This window comes from Narcine bancroftii, chromosome 4, assembly GCF_036971445.1.
Source record: "Narcine bancroftii isolate sNarBan1 chromosome 4, sNarBan1.hap1, whole genome shotgun sequence".
NCBI classification, from domain to species: Eukaryota; Metazoa; Chordata; class Chondrichthyes; order Torpediniformes; family Narcinidae; genus Narcine; species Narcine bancroftii.
In genome coordinates, this window is record NC_091472.1 from 251,655,969 (window position 1) to 251,672,249 (window position 16,281).

A 16,281-nucleotide genomic window follows, 5' to 3' on the forward strand; every position below is an offset into this window, starting at 1 on the left:
GAATAACATACACAGATACAGATGATTTTTTTTTGTGTGTTCTGAAAATACGGTCTATCAATATTTTAAAAAATAATTATTAATTTTCTAACAATCACAAAATTACTTACTTTTGTTTTAGCTTCTAGAATTTTGACACCATAGATAGAGATTTGCAACTCAACTTTGGGCGTCTTCTGACCTTCTGATTTTTTGATATGTCTTGCAAACTGAAAGAAAAAAGAATATTTTCCAGTTTTTGTCTTACTTCAATGACAAATTAGAAATTATTTTCCTCAACATGAAGATAGTTTTCAGAACTTATAACTTGGTAAAAGATGTACTGTGCTGAATAAGCAACACCACACCAAATCCTTAAAATATTGATTCTATAAAATCCTTGGATGTTCTCAAATCTGATCAACATCAGCAAATGCAAGATTTGGTGACTAAAGCTTTTTATTTCTGTCAAAGTTCAGATGATCAAAACAGCTTCAAAACAACTTGCTTAATTACATTTTTCTGTTCTGCCATTTTCATACAGTTCTTTATGCATAATACCCACAAAACAAGAGCTCTTTTCTTCTCAAATATCTGAATGCACCAGCTCACATGCCCAAGTATATTTTAAATGCAGTTTTGGATTATGCCTTTCCCATAGTGTCCTTTCTACTGTATTGCAGAACAGATTTCACCACTGACCACAGAAACTACCACTGTAGTTATCGGAGTAATAAAACAGTGAGGCATTCATTACCAAATTTCCTACTCCACATAAGTATGATGATTATCAGTACAATAAAATTGGCTCTTCATCCTAATTTTCTTGATATCAAGGGCACCATTAATAGTGGCCAGTGTGTCCCAAGCAAGAAACAGTAGTTCAGAAATAACTTGAGTAATTATCAGAGTGATTCTTTTGTTAGAAAGAATGTGGTCATCAAGGCAGCAATTCATCAACACCAGTACTGCCTTTATCCAAATGAGAAAAGCGCATGAATGGAACGAAAAGATATTTGCAGTGCATGTAATGATATGCCTGCACGAAACATGCACTATAGTTACAAACATAAATCAACTGGCTCCATTTATTCTCGCAGAGTCGCTTCTTTTTCCTACTCCGTATACTCTGCTGTTTTGGAGTTCACAGTGTGCAAGACAAGTAAATATACAGTTAAACACCTGGTATCCAGCACCTACAGGAATTAGCAGATGCCGGATAAGCAAATTTTCTGGTTGCTTGAGACTCACTCTTGCAATGCCTAGCTAACAAACTCTCATTAGGAATATACAATTTAAAAGACAAAAACACAATACTGTACTTAAACTGAACAAACTTCACTTCTATGAAAATATAAACCTTAAATCATTTCACTTTATTTTCAGTCTCAATCTTTGAAAACATTTAACCGTCACTGCAATGCAGGTTCCTTCTCCTCCACGGAGCTGCCCAAAAGATGAATAAGAACATCATAATTAAACCGCCCTTCCCCAAGTGTACAGATAAAGTCTTACTAATATACTGAATAATATATAGAAAGACCCCGACTTACGGTGGGGCTTTGTTCTGGGACTCGCATCGTAAGTCAAAACAATATCGCACTCTACCATTTTTTAAAATTTAAATGCTGAAAACCTTTATTCAAAAGCCCTTGACACTAAAATAAAATGACTGCTATTTACACAGCTGAAAGCACACTAGGCTTGAAGAACATTTGAAGCATTGCACTAAGACTAGTCATTGGATAGTGTGCAGATGGCCAGGGAGAGGAGTCACAGTCAGGAGCTCGGTCACGCGGGCAGCCGGGGACAGCGTTACTGTATTGAGTATCACAAGTGCAGGGAAACATTAGATCTCAAAATCTAAAGTACAGATTTCTGATCATTGTACCTTTGAAATATTGTAAATCAGAACATCGTAAGTCGGGGTCTATCTATACTAATAAAGATAAAGACTTTTATAAAGCAGGGATAAGGAGACACTTTAAGAAAGTCACCCTAATGGTGAGCAGCATCAACCAGCTCTTCATCCAGGGCTACGCCATTTTATTCAAACACAACTTTATTGAAACTTTATTCAAGCAGCTGCTATGAGCAAAGCACAACCAAGGGACTCTGCTGGCTGAATATTTGCTCCCATCTTGAAAGGTTTATGTGTTAATTCAGAGAACATTTATTTTTACAATTTAAAACTTTTATTTAATGTTTTTATTAATTGTAAATTTCATGGAATTATTTATTTTACTCGATTTTTTTTGCTGGTTGCTTGAATTCTGGATAACAAGGTTTTATTGAACATCACAAACCATGACAAGGATGGAAGGTTTTAAAAAAAAAACTTAGAATCTCCTGTAGAGTATGAACAAACAGAATTGTTCATGGGACCATGAAAAATCTGCAACCACTTACTTTTACCCCTGACCTCATACAAAAATGTATTCTGAGAAAAAAGCAGGTATAAGTATGAAGGTGAGAAAATCTGTCAAGGTTGTTATACTGATGCATGATATCTGTGCATTCAAGATGGTGTATGAAAATTAAGAGTGTCAAAGATTTTCTTCTAAATGTTCACTTTAAAAACAGAATCCGAAGTTGAAAAGAGTGTGTTAATTGTTACGGCAGCAAACCAGGGAAAAATTGCAAACTTTCATCCTTTTTTTAATTTTTTTTTAAATTTTTCACACTATGAACCATACTGACCAAAATACATACAGACATTTTTCTCTTGAATATACACAGTGTCATTTTCTCCCCTTTTACCCCCTCCATTCCCTCCCTCACCTCCCCCTCCCCATTCATTCAACGTTCAATCTATATGATACATTAAACAACATCGTCACTTAATAAAAATAAACAAGAAATTTGTGTCTTCTACTTTTACATACTGGGTCTGTTCATTTCATTGTCTTCTCCTTCTGTCATTTTAGGTGGTAGGATTTCTCGATTGTGTTCCATGTATGGTTCCCATATTTGTTCAAGTACTGTGATGTTATTTCTTAAATTATATGTTATTTTTTTCCAATGGAAAACATTTATTCATTTCTATGTACCATTGCTGAATTCTCAGGTTATCTTCTAATTTCCAGGTTGACATAATACATTTTTTGCTACAACTAGGGCTATCATCATAAATCTTTTTTGTGCTCCATCCAAATTGATTGCAAATTCTTTATTTCTTAGAAGAAAAATCTCTGTTTTTTTTGGTATGTTGCTTTTTGTGATTTTTAGATCTTCCCAAAATTTTTCCACTTTCTCACATGCCCAAATTGCATGTATTGTTGTTTCCGTTTCCTTCTTACAGCGAAAACATCTGTCTGATACTGTTGGGTCCCATTTATTTAACTTTTGGGGTGTGATGTATAGCCTGTGTAACCAATTATATTGTATCATGCGTAACCTTGTGTTTATTGTATTTCTCATAGTTCCGGAGCATAGTTTTTCACATGTTTCATTCTTTATCTTTATGTTTAGATCTTGTTCCCATTTTTGTTTAGGTTTACAGCTTGTTTCCTCGTTCTCCTTTTCTTGCAGTTTGATGTACATGTTTGTTATAAATTTTTTAATTATCATTGTGTCTGTAATCACATAGTCAAAATTGCTTCCTTCTGGTAACCTCAGACTGTTTCCCAATTTGTCCTTCAAGTAGGTTTTCAGCTGGTGGTCTGCAAACATTGTATCGTGAGTTATACTATATTTGTCCTTCATTTGTTCAAAAGATAATAATTTATTTCTCGAAAAATAATTTTCTATTCTTTTGATCCCTTTTCTCTCCCATTCTCTAAAGGAAAGGTTATCTATTGTGAAAGGGATTAGTTGATTTTGTGTGAATATTAATTTTGGTAGTTGATAATTTATTTTATGCCTTTCTACATGAATCTTCTTCCAAATGTTGAGAAGATGGTGCAATACTGGTGAATTCCTATGTTGCACCAACTTTTCATCCCACTTATATAGTATATGTTCAGGTACCTTCTCCCCTATTTTATCTAGCTCTAATCTGGTCCAATCTGGTTTTTCCCTTGTTTGATAGAAATCTGATAGGTATCTTAATTGTGCTGCTCTATAATAATTCATCCCCCTTGTTTGTACCATTCTGTTAATTTTTCTAGTGCTATCCTCAGTTTCCCCCCTTTCCATAAAAAATTTCCTTATTATTTTCTTTAGGTCCTTGAAGAATTTCTCTGTTAGGTGAATTGGTAATGATTGAAATAGGTATTGTATCCTTGGGAAGATGTTCATTTTAATACAGTTTATCCTTCCTTTTAGTGTTAGTGATAAGTCTTTCCAATGTTCTAAGTCATTTTGTAATTTTTTTCATTAATGGCTGATAATTTAGTTTGTATAGATGGCCTAGATTATTATCTAGTTGTGTACCTAGGTATCGAATTGGTTGTGTTTGCCATCTAAATGGTGATTCTTTCTTAAATTTTGTGAAATCCGCATTATTCATTGGCATTGCTTCACTTTTATTTGCGTTGATCTTGTACCCTGATACTTCTCCATATTCCTTCAATTTCTTATGTAATTCTTTTATTGATATTTCTGGTTCTGTTAAGTATACTATGATGTCATCTGCAAATAGACTGATTTTATATTCCTTCTCTTTTATTTTTATCCCTCATTTTATTTTCTGTTCTTATCAATTCTGCTAGTGGTTCTATAGCTAACGCAAACAGTGAGGGAGATAGTGGACATCCCTGCCTTGTTGATCTGCTTAATTTAAATTGGTTTGATATATATCCATTTACTGTCACTTTCGCCAATGGTCCCTTATATAATGTTTTAATCCAATTAATATATTTCTCTGGTAGGTTGAATTTCTGTAGTAATTTGAATAAATAATTCAATTCTACTCTGTCAAAGGCTTTCTCTGCATCTAAAGCAACCGTCACTGTTGGAGTCTTGTTTCCTTGTACTGCATGGATTAAGTTAATGAACTTACAGATATTGTCCGTTGTTCATCTTTTTTTAATAAATCCAGTTTGATCTAGTTTTACTATTTTTGGTACACAGTCGGCCAATCTGTTTGCTAATAGTTTAGCTATTATCTTATAATCTGTGTTAAGTAGAAATATTGGTCTCTACGATGTTGGTGTTAGTGGATCTTTCCCTGTCTTTGGTATTACTGTAATTATTGCTGTTTTGCATGAATCTGGCATGTTTTGTGTTTTTTCAATCTGGTTCATTACTTCCAGGAGAGGAGGAATTAATAAGTCTTTAAATGTTTCATAGAATTCTATTGGGAGTCCATCCTCTCCCGGCGTTTTATTGTTCGGTAGTTTTTTTAATATCTCCTGTATTTCTTCTATTTCAAATGGTTTTATTAATTTATTTTGCTCCTCTGTTTGCAATTTCAGTAGTTCAATTTTAGCTAGAAATTCATCTATTTTGTCTTCTTTCCCTTCATTTTCAATTTGATATAGTTGCTCGTAGAATTCTCTGAAGTTTTCATTGATCTCCGTTGGGTTATATGTAATTTGTTTGTCCTTTTTACTTGATGCCAATACTGTTCTTTTAGTTTGTTCTGTCTTATGCTGCCACGCTAGTATTTTGTGCGTTTTTTTCTCCTAGCTCATAATACTTCTGTTTTGTCTTCATTATGTTCTTCTCCACCTTATATGTTTGTAGTGTTTCATATTTTATTTTTTTGTCTGCCAATTCTCTTCTTTTAGTTGTATCTTCCTTTATTGCTAATTCTTTTTCTGTACTTGCTATTTCCCTTTCCAACTGTTCTATTTTCCGATTGTAGTCCTTCTTCATCTTAGTTACATAACATATTATCTGCCCTCTGATGAATGATTTCATTGCGTCCCATAGTAGAAACTTATCTTTCACTGATTCCGTATTTATTTCAAAGTACATTTTAATTTGTCGCTTAATGAATTCTCTAAAATCCTGTCTTGTAAGTAGCATGGAGTTTAATCTCCATCTATACATTCTGGGTGGGATGTCCTCCAGCTCTATTGCCAATAACAGGGGTGAGTGATCCGATAACAATCTAGCTTTATATTCCATTTTCCTAACTCTCCCTTGAATGTGGGCTGATAACAGGAATAGGTCTATCCTTGAGTATGTTTTATGTCTACTCAAATAATATGAATATTCCTTTTCTTCTGGGTGTTGTTTCCTCCATATGTCCAAAAGTTGCATTTCCTGCATCGATTTAATCATAAATTTGGTTACTTTGTTCTTTCTTTTAGTCTTTTTTCCAGTTTTATCCATCTTTGAGTCCAAATTAAGGTTAAAATCCCCTCCTATTAGTATATTCCCCTGTGTATCTGCGATCTTCAAAAAGATATCTTGCATAAATTTTTGACCTTCTTCATTAGGTACGTATACATTGAGCAATTTCCAAAATTCTGAATATATCTGACATTTTATCATTACATACCTCCCTGCTGGATTTATTCTATTTCCTCTTCTATTTTGATTGGTACATTTTTATTGATTAATATAGCTACTCCTCTGGCTTTTGAATTATATGATGCTATCATTACGTGCCCTATCCAATCCCTCTTTAATTTCTTGTGTTCCACTTCAGTTGGATGTGTTTCTTGCACGAATGCTATATCAATTTTTTCTTTCTTCAGTAAATTTAACAACTTCTTACCTTATTTTTTAATTTTTTTTTTTATTTTTATTTTTCACACCATAAATCACATTAGCCATGATATACACTATTTCTTTTTCACACATATACAGTGACTTTTTCTCCCCCCCCCTCCCTCCTCCCAAGCCACCCCCCACCCCCCCCTCTCATCCATTTTAGGTATACAATCTAGGTTGCATTAAGCCAGTCACACAATGTTGTCATTCAACAAAAATACACCAGAAATTCTACTGAGTCCATTCTTTTCTTTCCTTCTCCTTCCATCAACTTAGGTAATGTTTGTCCCCGGTAGGTTTTCGCTATTGTATTTAATGTAAGGCTCCCATACTTGTTCGAATATTTCAATATTATTTCTTAACCTATATGTTATTTTTTCTAATGGAATACATTTATTCATTTAAATTTAGTAGTTTCTTCCTTTTAATTTGGTTATGTATTCCATTAATATTTAAAGTCATATAGTTCAGCGTAGCCCTTTTATATTTTGTTTATCTTCTCTTTCCATTTTTCCATCATTACCTTTCCTCTTTTTCCATTTCTGTTTTCTTATTTTCAACTCTTTATAAGACAACATTCCTCCAACATCCAACATTTTCCTTATTCTCCTATTTCTATCTTCTTTATTCCCAATCTCCCCTTCCCCTCCTGAGTTGTCCTTTATCCCTTGTCGGACAACCACATCTCCCCTCTCCATTTGGATTTGCGAATCCACTCGCAAGCGTCAACTGATTTTGCAGTGACCGCTATTTCCCCCCACCCAGCCCCCCCAGAAAAGATTTTACTTTTCATATGTCACAAAGGTCACTCTTTTAATTCCCTCCTTATTCTCTCTATTCCATTACCTTCCCTTATTAATTCTTGTCTATACTATCTATATTTTCCTCTAAGTACAGATACATTCACGTATGCACATTGTCTCTATTCACTCTTATACCTCTTTACCCGCATACATATCAATCGTGATCATTTTTACTCTCATTACCCGTCTTCATCCCTCAGTCTATTTTTGTCTTTACCCACACACATATCAATCGTGATCATTTTTACTCTCATTACCCGTCTTCATCCCTCAGTCTATTTTTGTAATTGTTCTGCAAATTTTCGTGCTTCTTCTGGATCCGAGAATAGTCTGTTTTGTTGTCCTGGAATAAATATTTTCAATACCGCTGGATGCTTTAGTATAAATTTATACCCTTTCTTCCTTAAAATCGCCTTTGCTGTATTGAACACCTTTCTCTTCTTTAGGAGTTCAAAACTTATATCTGGATAAATGAAGATTTTTTGCCCTTTATACTCCAGTGGTTTGTTGCCCTCTCTTACTTTTTCCATTGTCTTCTCCAGTACCTTTTCTCTTGTAGTATATCTTAGGAATTTTACTACAATAGATCTTGGTTTTTGTTGTGGTTGTGGTTTAGAGGCCAATACTCTATGTGCCCTTTCTATTTCCATTTCTTGCTGTAGTTCTGGACATCCTAGGGTCTTAGGGATCCAATCTTTTATAAACTCTCTCATATTCTTGCCTTCTTCATCTTCCTTAAGGCCCACTATCTTTATGTTATTTCTTCTGCTATAATTTTCCATTGTATCTATTTTTTGAGCTAGTAGTTCTTGTGTCTCTTTAGTTTTTTTATTAGATTCCTCTAATTTCTTTTTTAAGTCTTCTACCTCCATTTCTGCTGCTACTGCCCGCTCTTCCATCTTGTCCATTTTCTTTCCCATTTCTGTTAAGGTCATATCTATTTTATTCACTTTCTCTTCTGTGTTGTTTATTCTTCTTCTTAAATCATTAAATTCCTGTGTTTGCCATTCTTTAAATGACTCCATGTATCCCTTAATAAGAGAAAGTACCTCCTTTATCTTGCCTTTCTTTTCTTCTTCTATTTCACTGTACTCTTCCTCTTCTTCTTCCTCTGGGTTGGCCATCTGTTGTTTCTTTGTTGCCCTTTCCTTCTCTTCTTTCTTGTTTCTATTGTCTTCTGTGGTCTCTTCTTGCTGCAGGTGTTCTGCAGCTGTCGTTGCCGGCTGTGGAGATCGACTCCCCAGCTGGTCCCCCCTCCCGTCGGTGTGTTTTTTTTCATGCGCACTTTTACTCGGCTCAGCGAGCCATTTTTGTAGTCCATTATTTACCGACCTGAGGGAGCGGGTTTCTCTCTCCGCAGCGGGCCTCTTCGGACAGGTAAGGCCTTCATCTTTTTCCTCCATTGTCTTCTCTTCCTCTCTTCTTACCGTTGATTTTGATTTTTCTTTTTTTGTCGCCATCTTCTTTCCACCTTTATACTCACTTTTCTGTAACTTTTATTTCTGTGCCTTTGTGTTTTCCTTTGTTTTTCCCATTTTGATTTGGTTATGTATTCCATTAATATTTAGTCATATAGTTCAACATGGCCATTTCATACTTTGTTTATCTTTCCTTTCCGTTTCCTCATCACCACCTTCCCTTCTTATCCATTTCTGTTTTCTTTTTTTGAACACACTGTAAGACAACACTTCTAAAACATAAAATATTTCCACTATTCCCACATCTAAAATTCCCTTAACCCCAATAGTCCCTCCCCTCTCTGAGTTGCCTTTTGTCCCTTGTTGGGCAACCACATCTCCCCTCTCCATTTGGATTGTGAACCCGCTCGCAAGCGTCAACTGATTCCGCAGTGACTGTTATTCTTCCCCACCCAGCCCCCCCAGAAAAGATTTTAATCTTCACATATAACAAAGCTCACTCTCTTAATTCCCTCCTTACTTCCTTTGTTCCCTTTCTTTCCCTTCTTAGTTCTTACTTATACTTTATTCTTTTTTATATATGGTTTGTCATCATTTTTGTTCTTGTTACATCTCTTCATCTCTCTGTCTGTTTTGTAGGCGTTCTGCAAATTTTCGTGCTTTTTCCGGATCCGAGAACAGTTTGCTTTGCTGCCGCGGGATAACTATTTTAAGCACCGCTGGATATTTTAACATAAATTTATAACCTTTTTTCCATAGGGTCGATTTTGCTGCATTATACTCCTTCCTCTTCTTCAGGAGTTCAAAACTTATGTCTGGGTAGAAAAAAAAATTGACTTTTGTATTCCAGTGGTTTTTTTGTCTTCTCTTATTTTTTCCATTGCCTTCTCCAATATATTTTCTCTTGTCGTATATCTCAGGAATTTTACTAGAATGGATCTTGGTTTTTGTTGTGCCTGTGGTTTAGGGGCTAATGTTCTGTGTGCCCTTTCTATTTCCATTCCTTCCTGTAATTCTGGTATTCCTAGGACCCTGGGGATCAATTCTTTTATAAATTCTTTCATATCTTTGCCTTCTTCATCTTCCTTAAGGCCCACTATCTTTATATTTTTTCTCCTATTATAGTTTTCCATTATATCTATCTTCTGAGCTAACAGCTCCTGTGTTTCTTTAACCTTTTTATAAGATTCTTCCAATTTCTTTTTTAAATCATTTACCTCCATTTCTATGGCTGTTTCTCATTCTTCCACCTTGTCTACTCTTTTCCCTATTTCTGTCATGACATCTCTAATCTATTCACTTTTTCTTCTGTACCTTTTATTCTTCTTTTTATTTCACTGAATTCTTGTGTCAGCCATTCTTTTAATGCTTCCATATATTCTTGAATTTTTTTTATCCATGTACTGTCCCTTCCCTTCATCTTCCATTTCTCTGTGTAGAGTTTGATGTTCTCCCTCTTCTTCTTCTGAGTCCACTCCAGGATCTGTGTCCTTTACCTCTGTCTCTTCTGACTTTCTTGTTGGGTTGTTTATCTCAGTTTGTTGGGTATTTTTCTTTTTATTATTTTTATTAATGGTGTCTTGGTGTTGGTCCTCTTCCTCTGGTTGGTCGTCTGCTGTTTCTCTGATTACCTTTTTCCACTTTCTTCCTTCTTGTTTCTGTTATTTTCTGTGTTTTCCTGTTGGGAGCCTTGCTGTCGAGTTGTTTAAGCTGTGGAGATCCACTCGTCAGCTGGTCCCCCCTCCCATCGGTGTTGTTTTTGTCCTGTGCATGCGCGGTTGCGCACTTCTGTTTGGCTCCGTGAGCCATCTTTGTAGTCCTGCGCTCGGGGTTTCCACTGACCTCTGGGAGTGGGTTTCTCTCTCCATGGCAGGCCTCTTCATACAGGTAAGGCCTTCACCTTTCTCTTCCGATGTCTTTCCTTCTTCTTTTCTTCCTGTTGTTTTTGGTTTTTCTTTCTTTGGTGCCATTTTCTCTACACCTTTATTTTTAATTTGTTGTGCTTTCTGTGTCTGTGGCTTTGCTTTTTCTTTACTTTTTTTTGTTTTCTGGAGAGGGCTGGTATTTTCTTACTGGTCACTACTCCATCACGTGACTCTCCCACAAACTTTCATCCTTAGGCATGACACAGACTTAAATATTGAGATGACAAACCTTAGAACATCTTCACATAAATATTGTGCTTTCATGATTATTTAATTAATAACCAGAAGTTTTTTTCTTTTGAATTAGTGGGATTGATAATATAATGAACAGCTGGTATGTAAGTTTAACAACCATCAAATTTGCAAAGTCAAGGTAGCAAAGACACCCATATGAAGATAAAATTGGCTAAAAATACATAATTAAAATGCTGGAGGACCTCAGCAGGACTAGAGTGACCAGAGAAGGTAAAAAGGTACCTCCTATGGATGCTGTGGGACCTGTTGAGTTCCTCCAGCATTTCTGTGCTTGTACTGCAATGACAGCATTTGCAGAGTTTCATATTTCACTTCAACATTTACATCATGATTACTGAGAGAAACTGATAGATAACTTCTTGGCACTCTTGGATAAACACTCAAAGGGGATTGAGATTAAAGATATTTGATGCTGAACTACAAGGAGAACAAATTAAGAATTGAAATCACATTCTTGTGTTTGTATGTCTTCGATTATGATTCCCTTAATTTCAATCTGTATGCTTTTTGAAACAAATTGACATTAAGCATGAGTTCATTTGACCATATCAACCAACATCATCTGACAACGCTGAGATAAATAAGAATTGTGCATGCATCATTGAAGAACTATACCTTTTAAGAATAATAAGAGAGATCTATAAAACTTTGCTAAACCACAGAACGAAACATTTCACGACAGGTTATGTTCCTGCTGAGTCACTTATGTGCAAAATTAACCGAAAAAGTAACAAGATTCTGCGTCAAGACAATTCAATAGTGCAGGAGGGAAGAAAACGACACTGTATATATTAAGAAGGAAAATGTATGTATCTTGATCTATATGGTTTATAGTGTGAAAAATAAAACATTTAAAAAAAAGAAATTACTCTATTACTATACAAGCATAAAAGTGCTGACTTTTGTACCATTAGGCACAGTTTATTGACATCACTAATTTAAAGCTACATCTTACAGTCAAATTTCAACATCATCATCAAATTTATCTTGCTTCCTACATTTGTATTTATAATAATTAACACACACCACAAGAGACTGAACACTGAGCTTTGTGGAGCTCCAATGAAAGCAGTTCCAGGAATATTCATCAATTGCTAACCTTTCTCCCTGCTACTGAACAAATTTGGGATTGAATTTGCCAGTATGCCTTAAATCATGTCTGTTTTAACTTTTTACTGCCTGCCATATGAAACTTTGACAAAAACCTTGCTAAATCCATTGGGCCCACATCAAACAAACTACCTTTATTAATTTATCTTGATAGCAACTAAAAAAAAGTTTCATCCCTAAACCCCATACTGACTGTCCATGATTTAATCTTTGACTTTACATATGAAGATAGTGATACCCTGCAAGTGAAAAATCAAATAAACATGTTTCTGTTTTATCTTAGAAAGTGTATGTATCAATAATTCTTTGTTCAATTACAGAGAGTATCCAATGCCTCTAAATAAGTAAATCACTTCTCTTCTATTGTTGATCAATATGCTACATATTGGTTTAACACCAATGGCATGCCACTGGTCCTGAAAATATGTGAATACCAGCTCATATTTTAAGAACACTGAGCATTAAACAAAGTTTTTAAAAAAACCTGGATTGTCCTGGATGGGTTGAAACAGCACCCAAATTAAATCCAACTTTGCTGTGAGATTTTTTCAATGGAGGGATCTTCAAGATTCCATTCATAGTTATGGACACAAAATACATTAAAAAAATCTTTCCATTGTTTGCACTGTAAGGCACACATAGGAGTTACTAATGTAGTGCCACTATCAAGATTAGAAAGACGGTCTCTTCACAGACAATGTTCATGGATCCCACTGTCTCTTCCAAAGCTGTCGCTTGCTGTGTTTCCGAGACCTCTGTAGTGCATGGCTTCCTCTCTCCAGTGAAACCAAGCTCAAGACATTCTAATCAAATCTGCTTGATCCTTCATTCTGCACACCTCAAGTATTAGCAAACTGTAGGCACCCGAGCCCCGACTCACCATCACACCTTTCTTGACCTGCTCACAGTAGTTGGTTGCCAGCAGCTTGTTGCCTAGTGCAAGGACTTTGGCTGCCCACTCCTGTTCTCCTGCTATGGTTTCATGCTCTGTAGGGTCCTCTTCAGGGCTTCGCCTCTGCATTGGAGAGGGATGATTTCCTGCTGTGGTGCCCTGCACTGCTCACAGTCTGAGCTAACAAATGTGGGCACCTCTTTATCACAGACATTTGAGAATTGTAAAAATTGCCACCACCCTTGTTCTACCAGCAATTTACACTTCTTACAGGGCTGTCAGATGGGATGGCTGGGCAATAGTGGAGATGCTCCAGAAGTCTATGCCCCAAATCTTTGCAGATCTGCACCAGCAGCAGGGCTGCCGTTACAGGAGCACGACAATCTTTTACTACGCATGAAGACTTACTGGGCTCAGAGTTTACGTTTGGTGCATCACAACACTTATGGCTTTGGATGCCGTTCACTAAATAAATCACAACCATTTGGCAACTGTCATGATCTCCTTGGTCTAATTTTTTACTGATGTTAATTTTCTACAATTTCAGAGATCCAAGGAAATGTTACAACAGAGAAAATGGCCATTCTGTCCACTAGTCAATAAAGAGCCATCCAGAGGAATTTTCTTCCCAGTACCTTGTTCAGAGCCTTCAGGTCACAGTTCGAGACACTCAAGGACTTTTCAAACAGCCAACTCCAGATACCAATCACTCTCCACTCCTTTCTAATCCTTCGATATTTGTGAAAATGATATTGTTCTTCATCATTGACTGTACCCTTTCCAAGCCGCCATATCATTTAATGTACCTTAAATATTTTTCACCTCAGCCTCCACTGATCCAATCTTTTCTCATGGTTACAATTTTCTAGTCCTAGTTACAGTTGCGTAAACCTCCTCTGCCTACTTACCCAAACAATCACAACTTTCTTTGCATGTGTACATTCTAAATTCCCTTTGTTCCTCCATACTATGCAGTAGCTTCTATTTTCTTGCCTCTGTGCATCTCGCCAAATTCATTACCTCACACTTCCAGGAATCTACTCCATTTGCCACTTTTTTTTCCCTCAACAGATCAGACCATCTTCAACTTCCCACAACCACATTGGCTGTCAACCTCAAAGCCAATTTGTGTATCATACATCAACTTCTTTATTCATGTCCTCACATTGAAATATAAATAACATCCAGCAAAAATCCAACACCATTAAGTAATGAACCATATGAATCCTTCAACAAATTTCCAATCACAAAACCATCTGTCCACTCCTAAATGTTGTTTCCTACCACTGAACAAAAGTTTGATCAATTGAGCTGTTTTGCCTTTGATCCCTGGGCTTATGCCTTTCTGTGCAGCCGCCGCCTGAAAGGTCGCCTAAGGTCTTGCTAAAGTCTGTATAGACCACATCAAACATATGTCCACATCAGCTTTCCATCCTGCAACAAATCCATGTTGATAGCCCTTGGTTAAAATTTTTTTTGAGGAATCAGGGCAGGTATTGCTTCAGATAATAATTAATTCTATTAAATTGCCCACAACCTAAGTGATGCCAACTGGTCTCAAAGTAATTAATTAGTTTTAAGAAACATTAATTTCTTCAACAAGTTCTCAAATATATCTTGACCAGGGAACAATGAACCAAAAGTTTTATTTTGCAGCTTCCTGCAGTTTATAATATTAACTTCTTGCGCTGTTCAGAGGCGCTCTGATCTGCCAAGAACAATCTGAAATGAACACAGGACACGATATATTTGGCAGAAAATGTAGGCAACTGGTGCTCAAGACTGCACAATGTTATAACTACACTGGAAAACCAATGCACAAAATTCCAACAAAGGAAATGTAACCATGCACTACTCGAAAGAAGTTACACACACATAATGTAGTCAGGTTAAGATCTGAGTTTTATTAGGGCTCAGGCCCAACTTTTATACTTGCCCTGTGGCTCCCCTTGGCTGACGTCACAACATGCATAACAAAAGAAGGTTTCCCCGCACATGGGTACTTTCCTGCATAACAATTCCTTTCTTCCCCATGTGCTCTGTCTGTTGGCTGCGCAGCAAGGCCAGCGCCATTTTGGGATCGCTGAGCTTTAAGCTGCCCTTGCTGTTCACTCGTGAGTTCACTTGTTAGAGCCAGTGCCGCTGTGTGGGCTGCTAGCCTTTGGTTGCACTCACCACCCAGAGTGCCGCTCGATCGCCATGACCTCTCCCCTCCACCCCCCCCCAACTGAACCAGCGGTATTGTTCTTGTTATTGTCCTTGGTGCCCAGAGGCAAAGTCTCTGCAGCCTTCAGTGGCCTGCCTCTTTGGCGTGGTGCTGGTGTCTTGATCGGGTATGCCGGGTCCAGGTGTGCCAGCTTCAGCCTGTCTGTGGTGAAGACCTCCATCTTGCCTTTGACCTCCAACTCGCACGTGGCCCCGTTGTTGCGGATGACTCAGAATGGACCCTCATATGGCCTCTGAAGCGGAGGATAACATGGACCCCTGTGAATGAAAACATACTCACAGTCCTGCAGGTCTTTCAGTATGTTGGTCCTCGCATGTCCATGCCTGGAAGGTGAAATCGGGGCCAGGTTGCCAAATCTTTCCCTTAGCCTGCTGAGGAACATTGCAGAGCCTCCTGCTGTCTACCTGGGGATGATACGAATTCTCCTGGGACCACCAGTGCAGCTTTGCAGATGAGTTTGGCCAAAAAAGTGTTTAGATCCTGTTTAGGTCCCATGTGGATGCCCAACAGCACCCATGGAATCTCGTCTACCCAGTTGGGTTCTTGGAGTCAGGTCCTGAATGTGGTTTTGAGGTGCCTGTGGAAGTGCTCCATCAACCCATTGGATTGTGGGTGGTAAGCTGTTGAATGATGCAGCTGGGCACCCCACAGGCTGGTGTGGTCAGACCACATACTGGAGGTGAATTGGGCCCCTCTGCCACATGTGATATGGGATGGTAACCCAAACCGTGCCACCCATGATGAGATGAGGGCCTTGATGCACAAGGTTGTGGAAGGGTCTGCCAGCGAGACTGCTTCTGGCCACCTGGTGAAGCGGTCAACCATTGTGAACCCTGGAAAGGGTCCTACTATGTCCACGTGGATGTGGTTGAACTTTCATTCTGTGGGCTCGAAGTGCTGAGATGGGGTCTTGGCATGCTGCTGTACCTTGGTTGTTTGGCACTGCGTGCACACCTTCGCCCACCTGCTGACCTGGTTCAGCAATCCATGCCACACATACTTGCTGACCACTAGCCCGACTGTGGTCCTGATGGATGGGTGAGCCAGTCTATGGAGTTGAAAACCT

General features: G+C 37.5%; 1 protein-coding gene across 13 annotated transcripts in view; it reads right to left on the bottom strand.

Moving 5' to 3' along the window:
- gulp1b (GULP PTB domain containing engulfment adaptor 1b) overlaps positions 1-16,281 on the bottom strand; it is a 355,986-nt gene that overhangs the window by 78,208 nt on the left and 261,497 nt on the right. For all 13 annotated transcript variants that reach the window (XM_069934742.1, XM_069934741.1, XM_069934737.1 and 10 more), the window contains one exon: positions 111-209. In XM_069934742.1, coding sequence (XP_069790843.1) covers positions 111-209 — 99 coding nt within the window. The remainder of the gene's footprint in view (positions 1-110; positions 210-16,281) is intronic.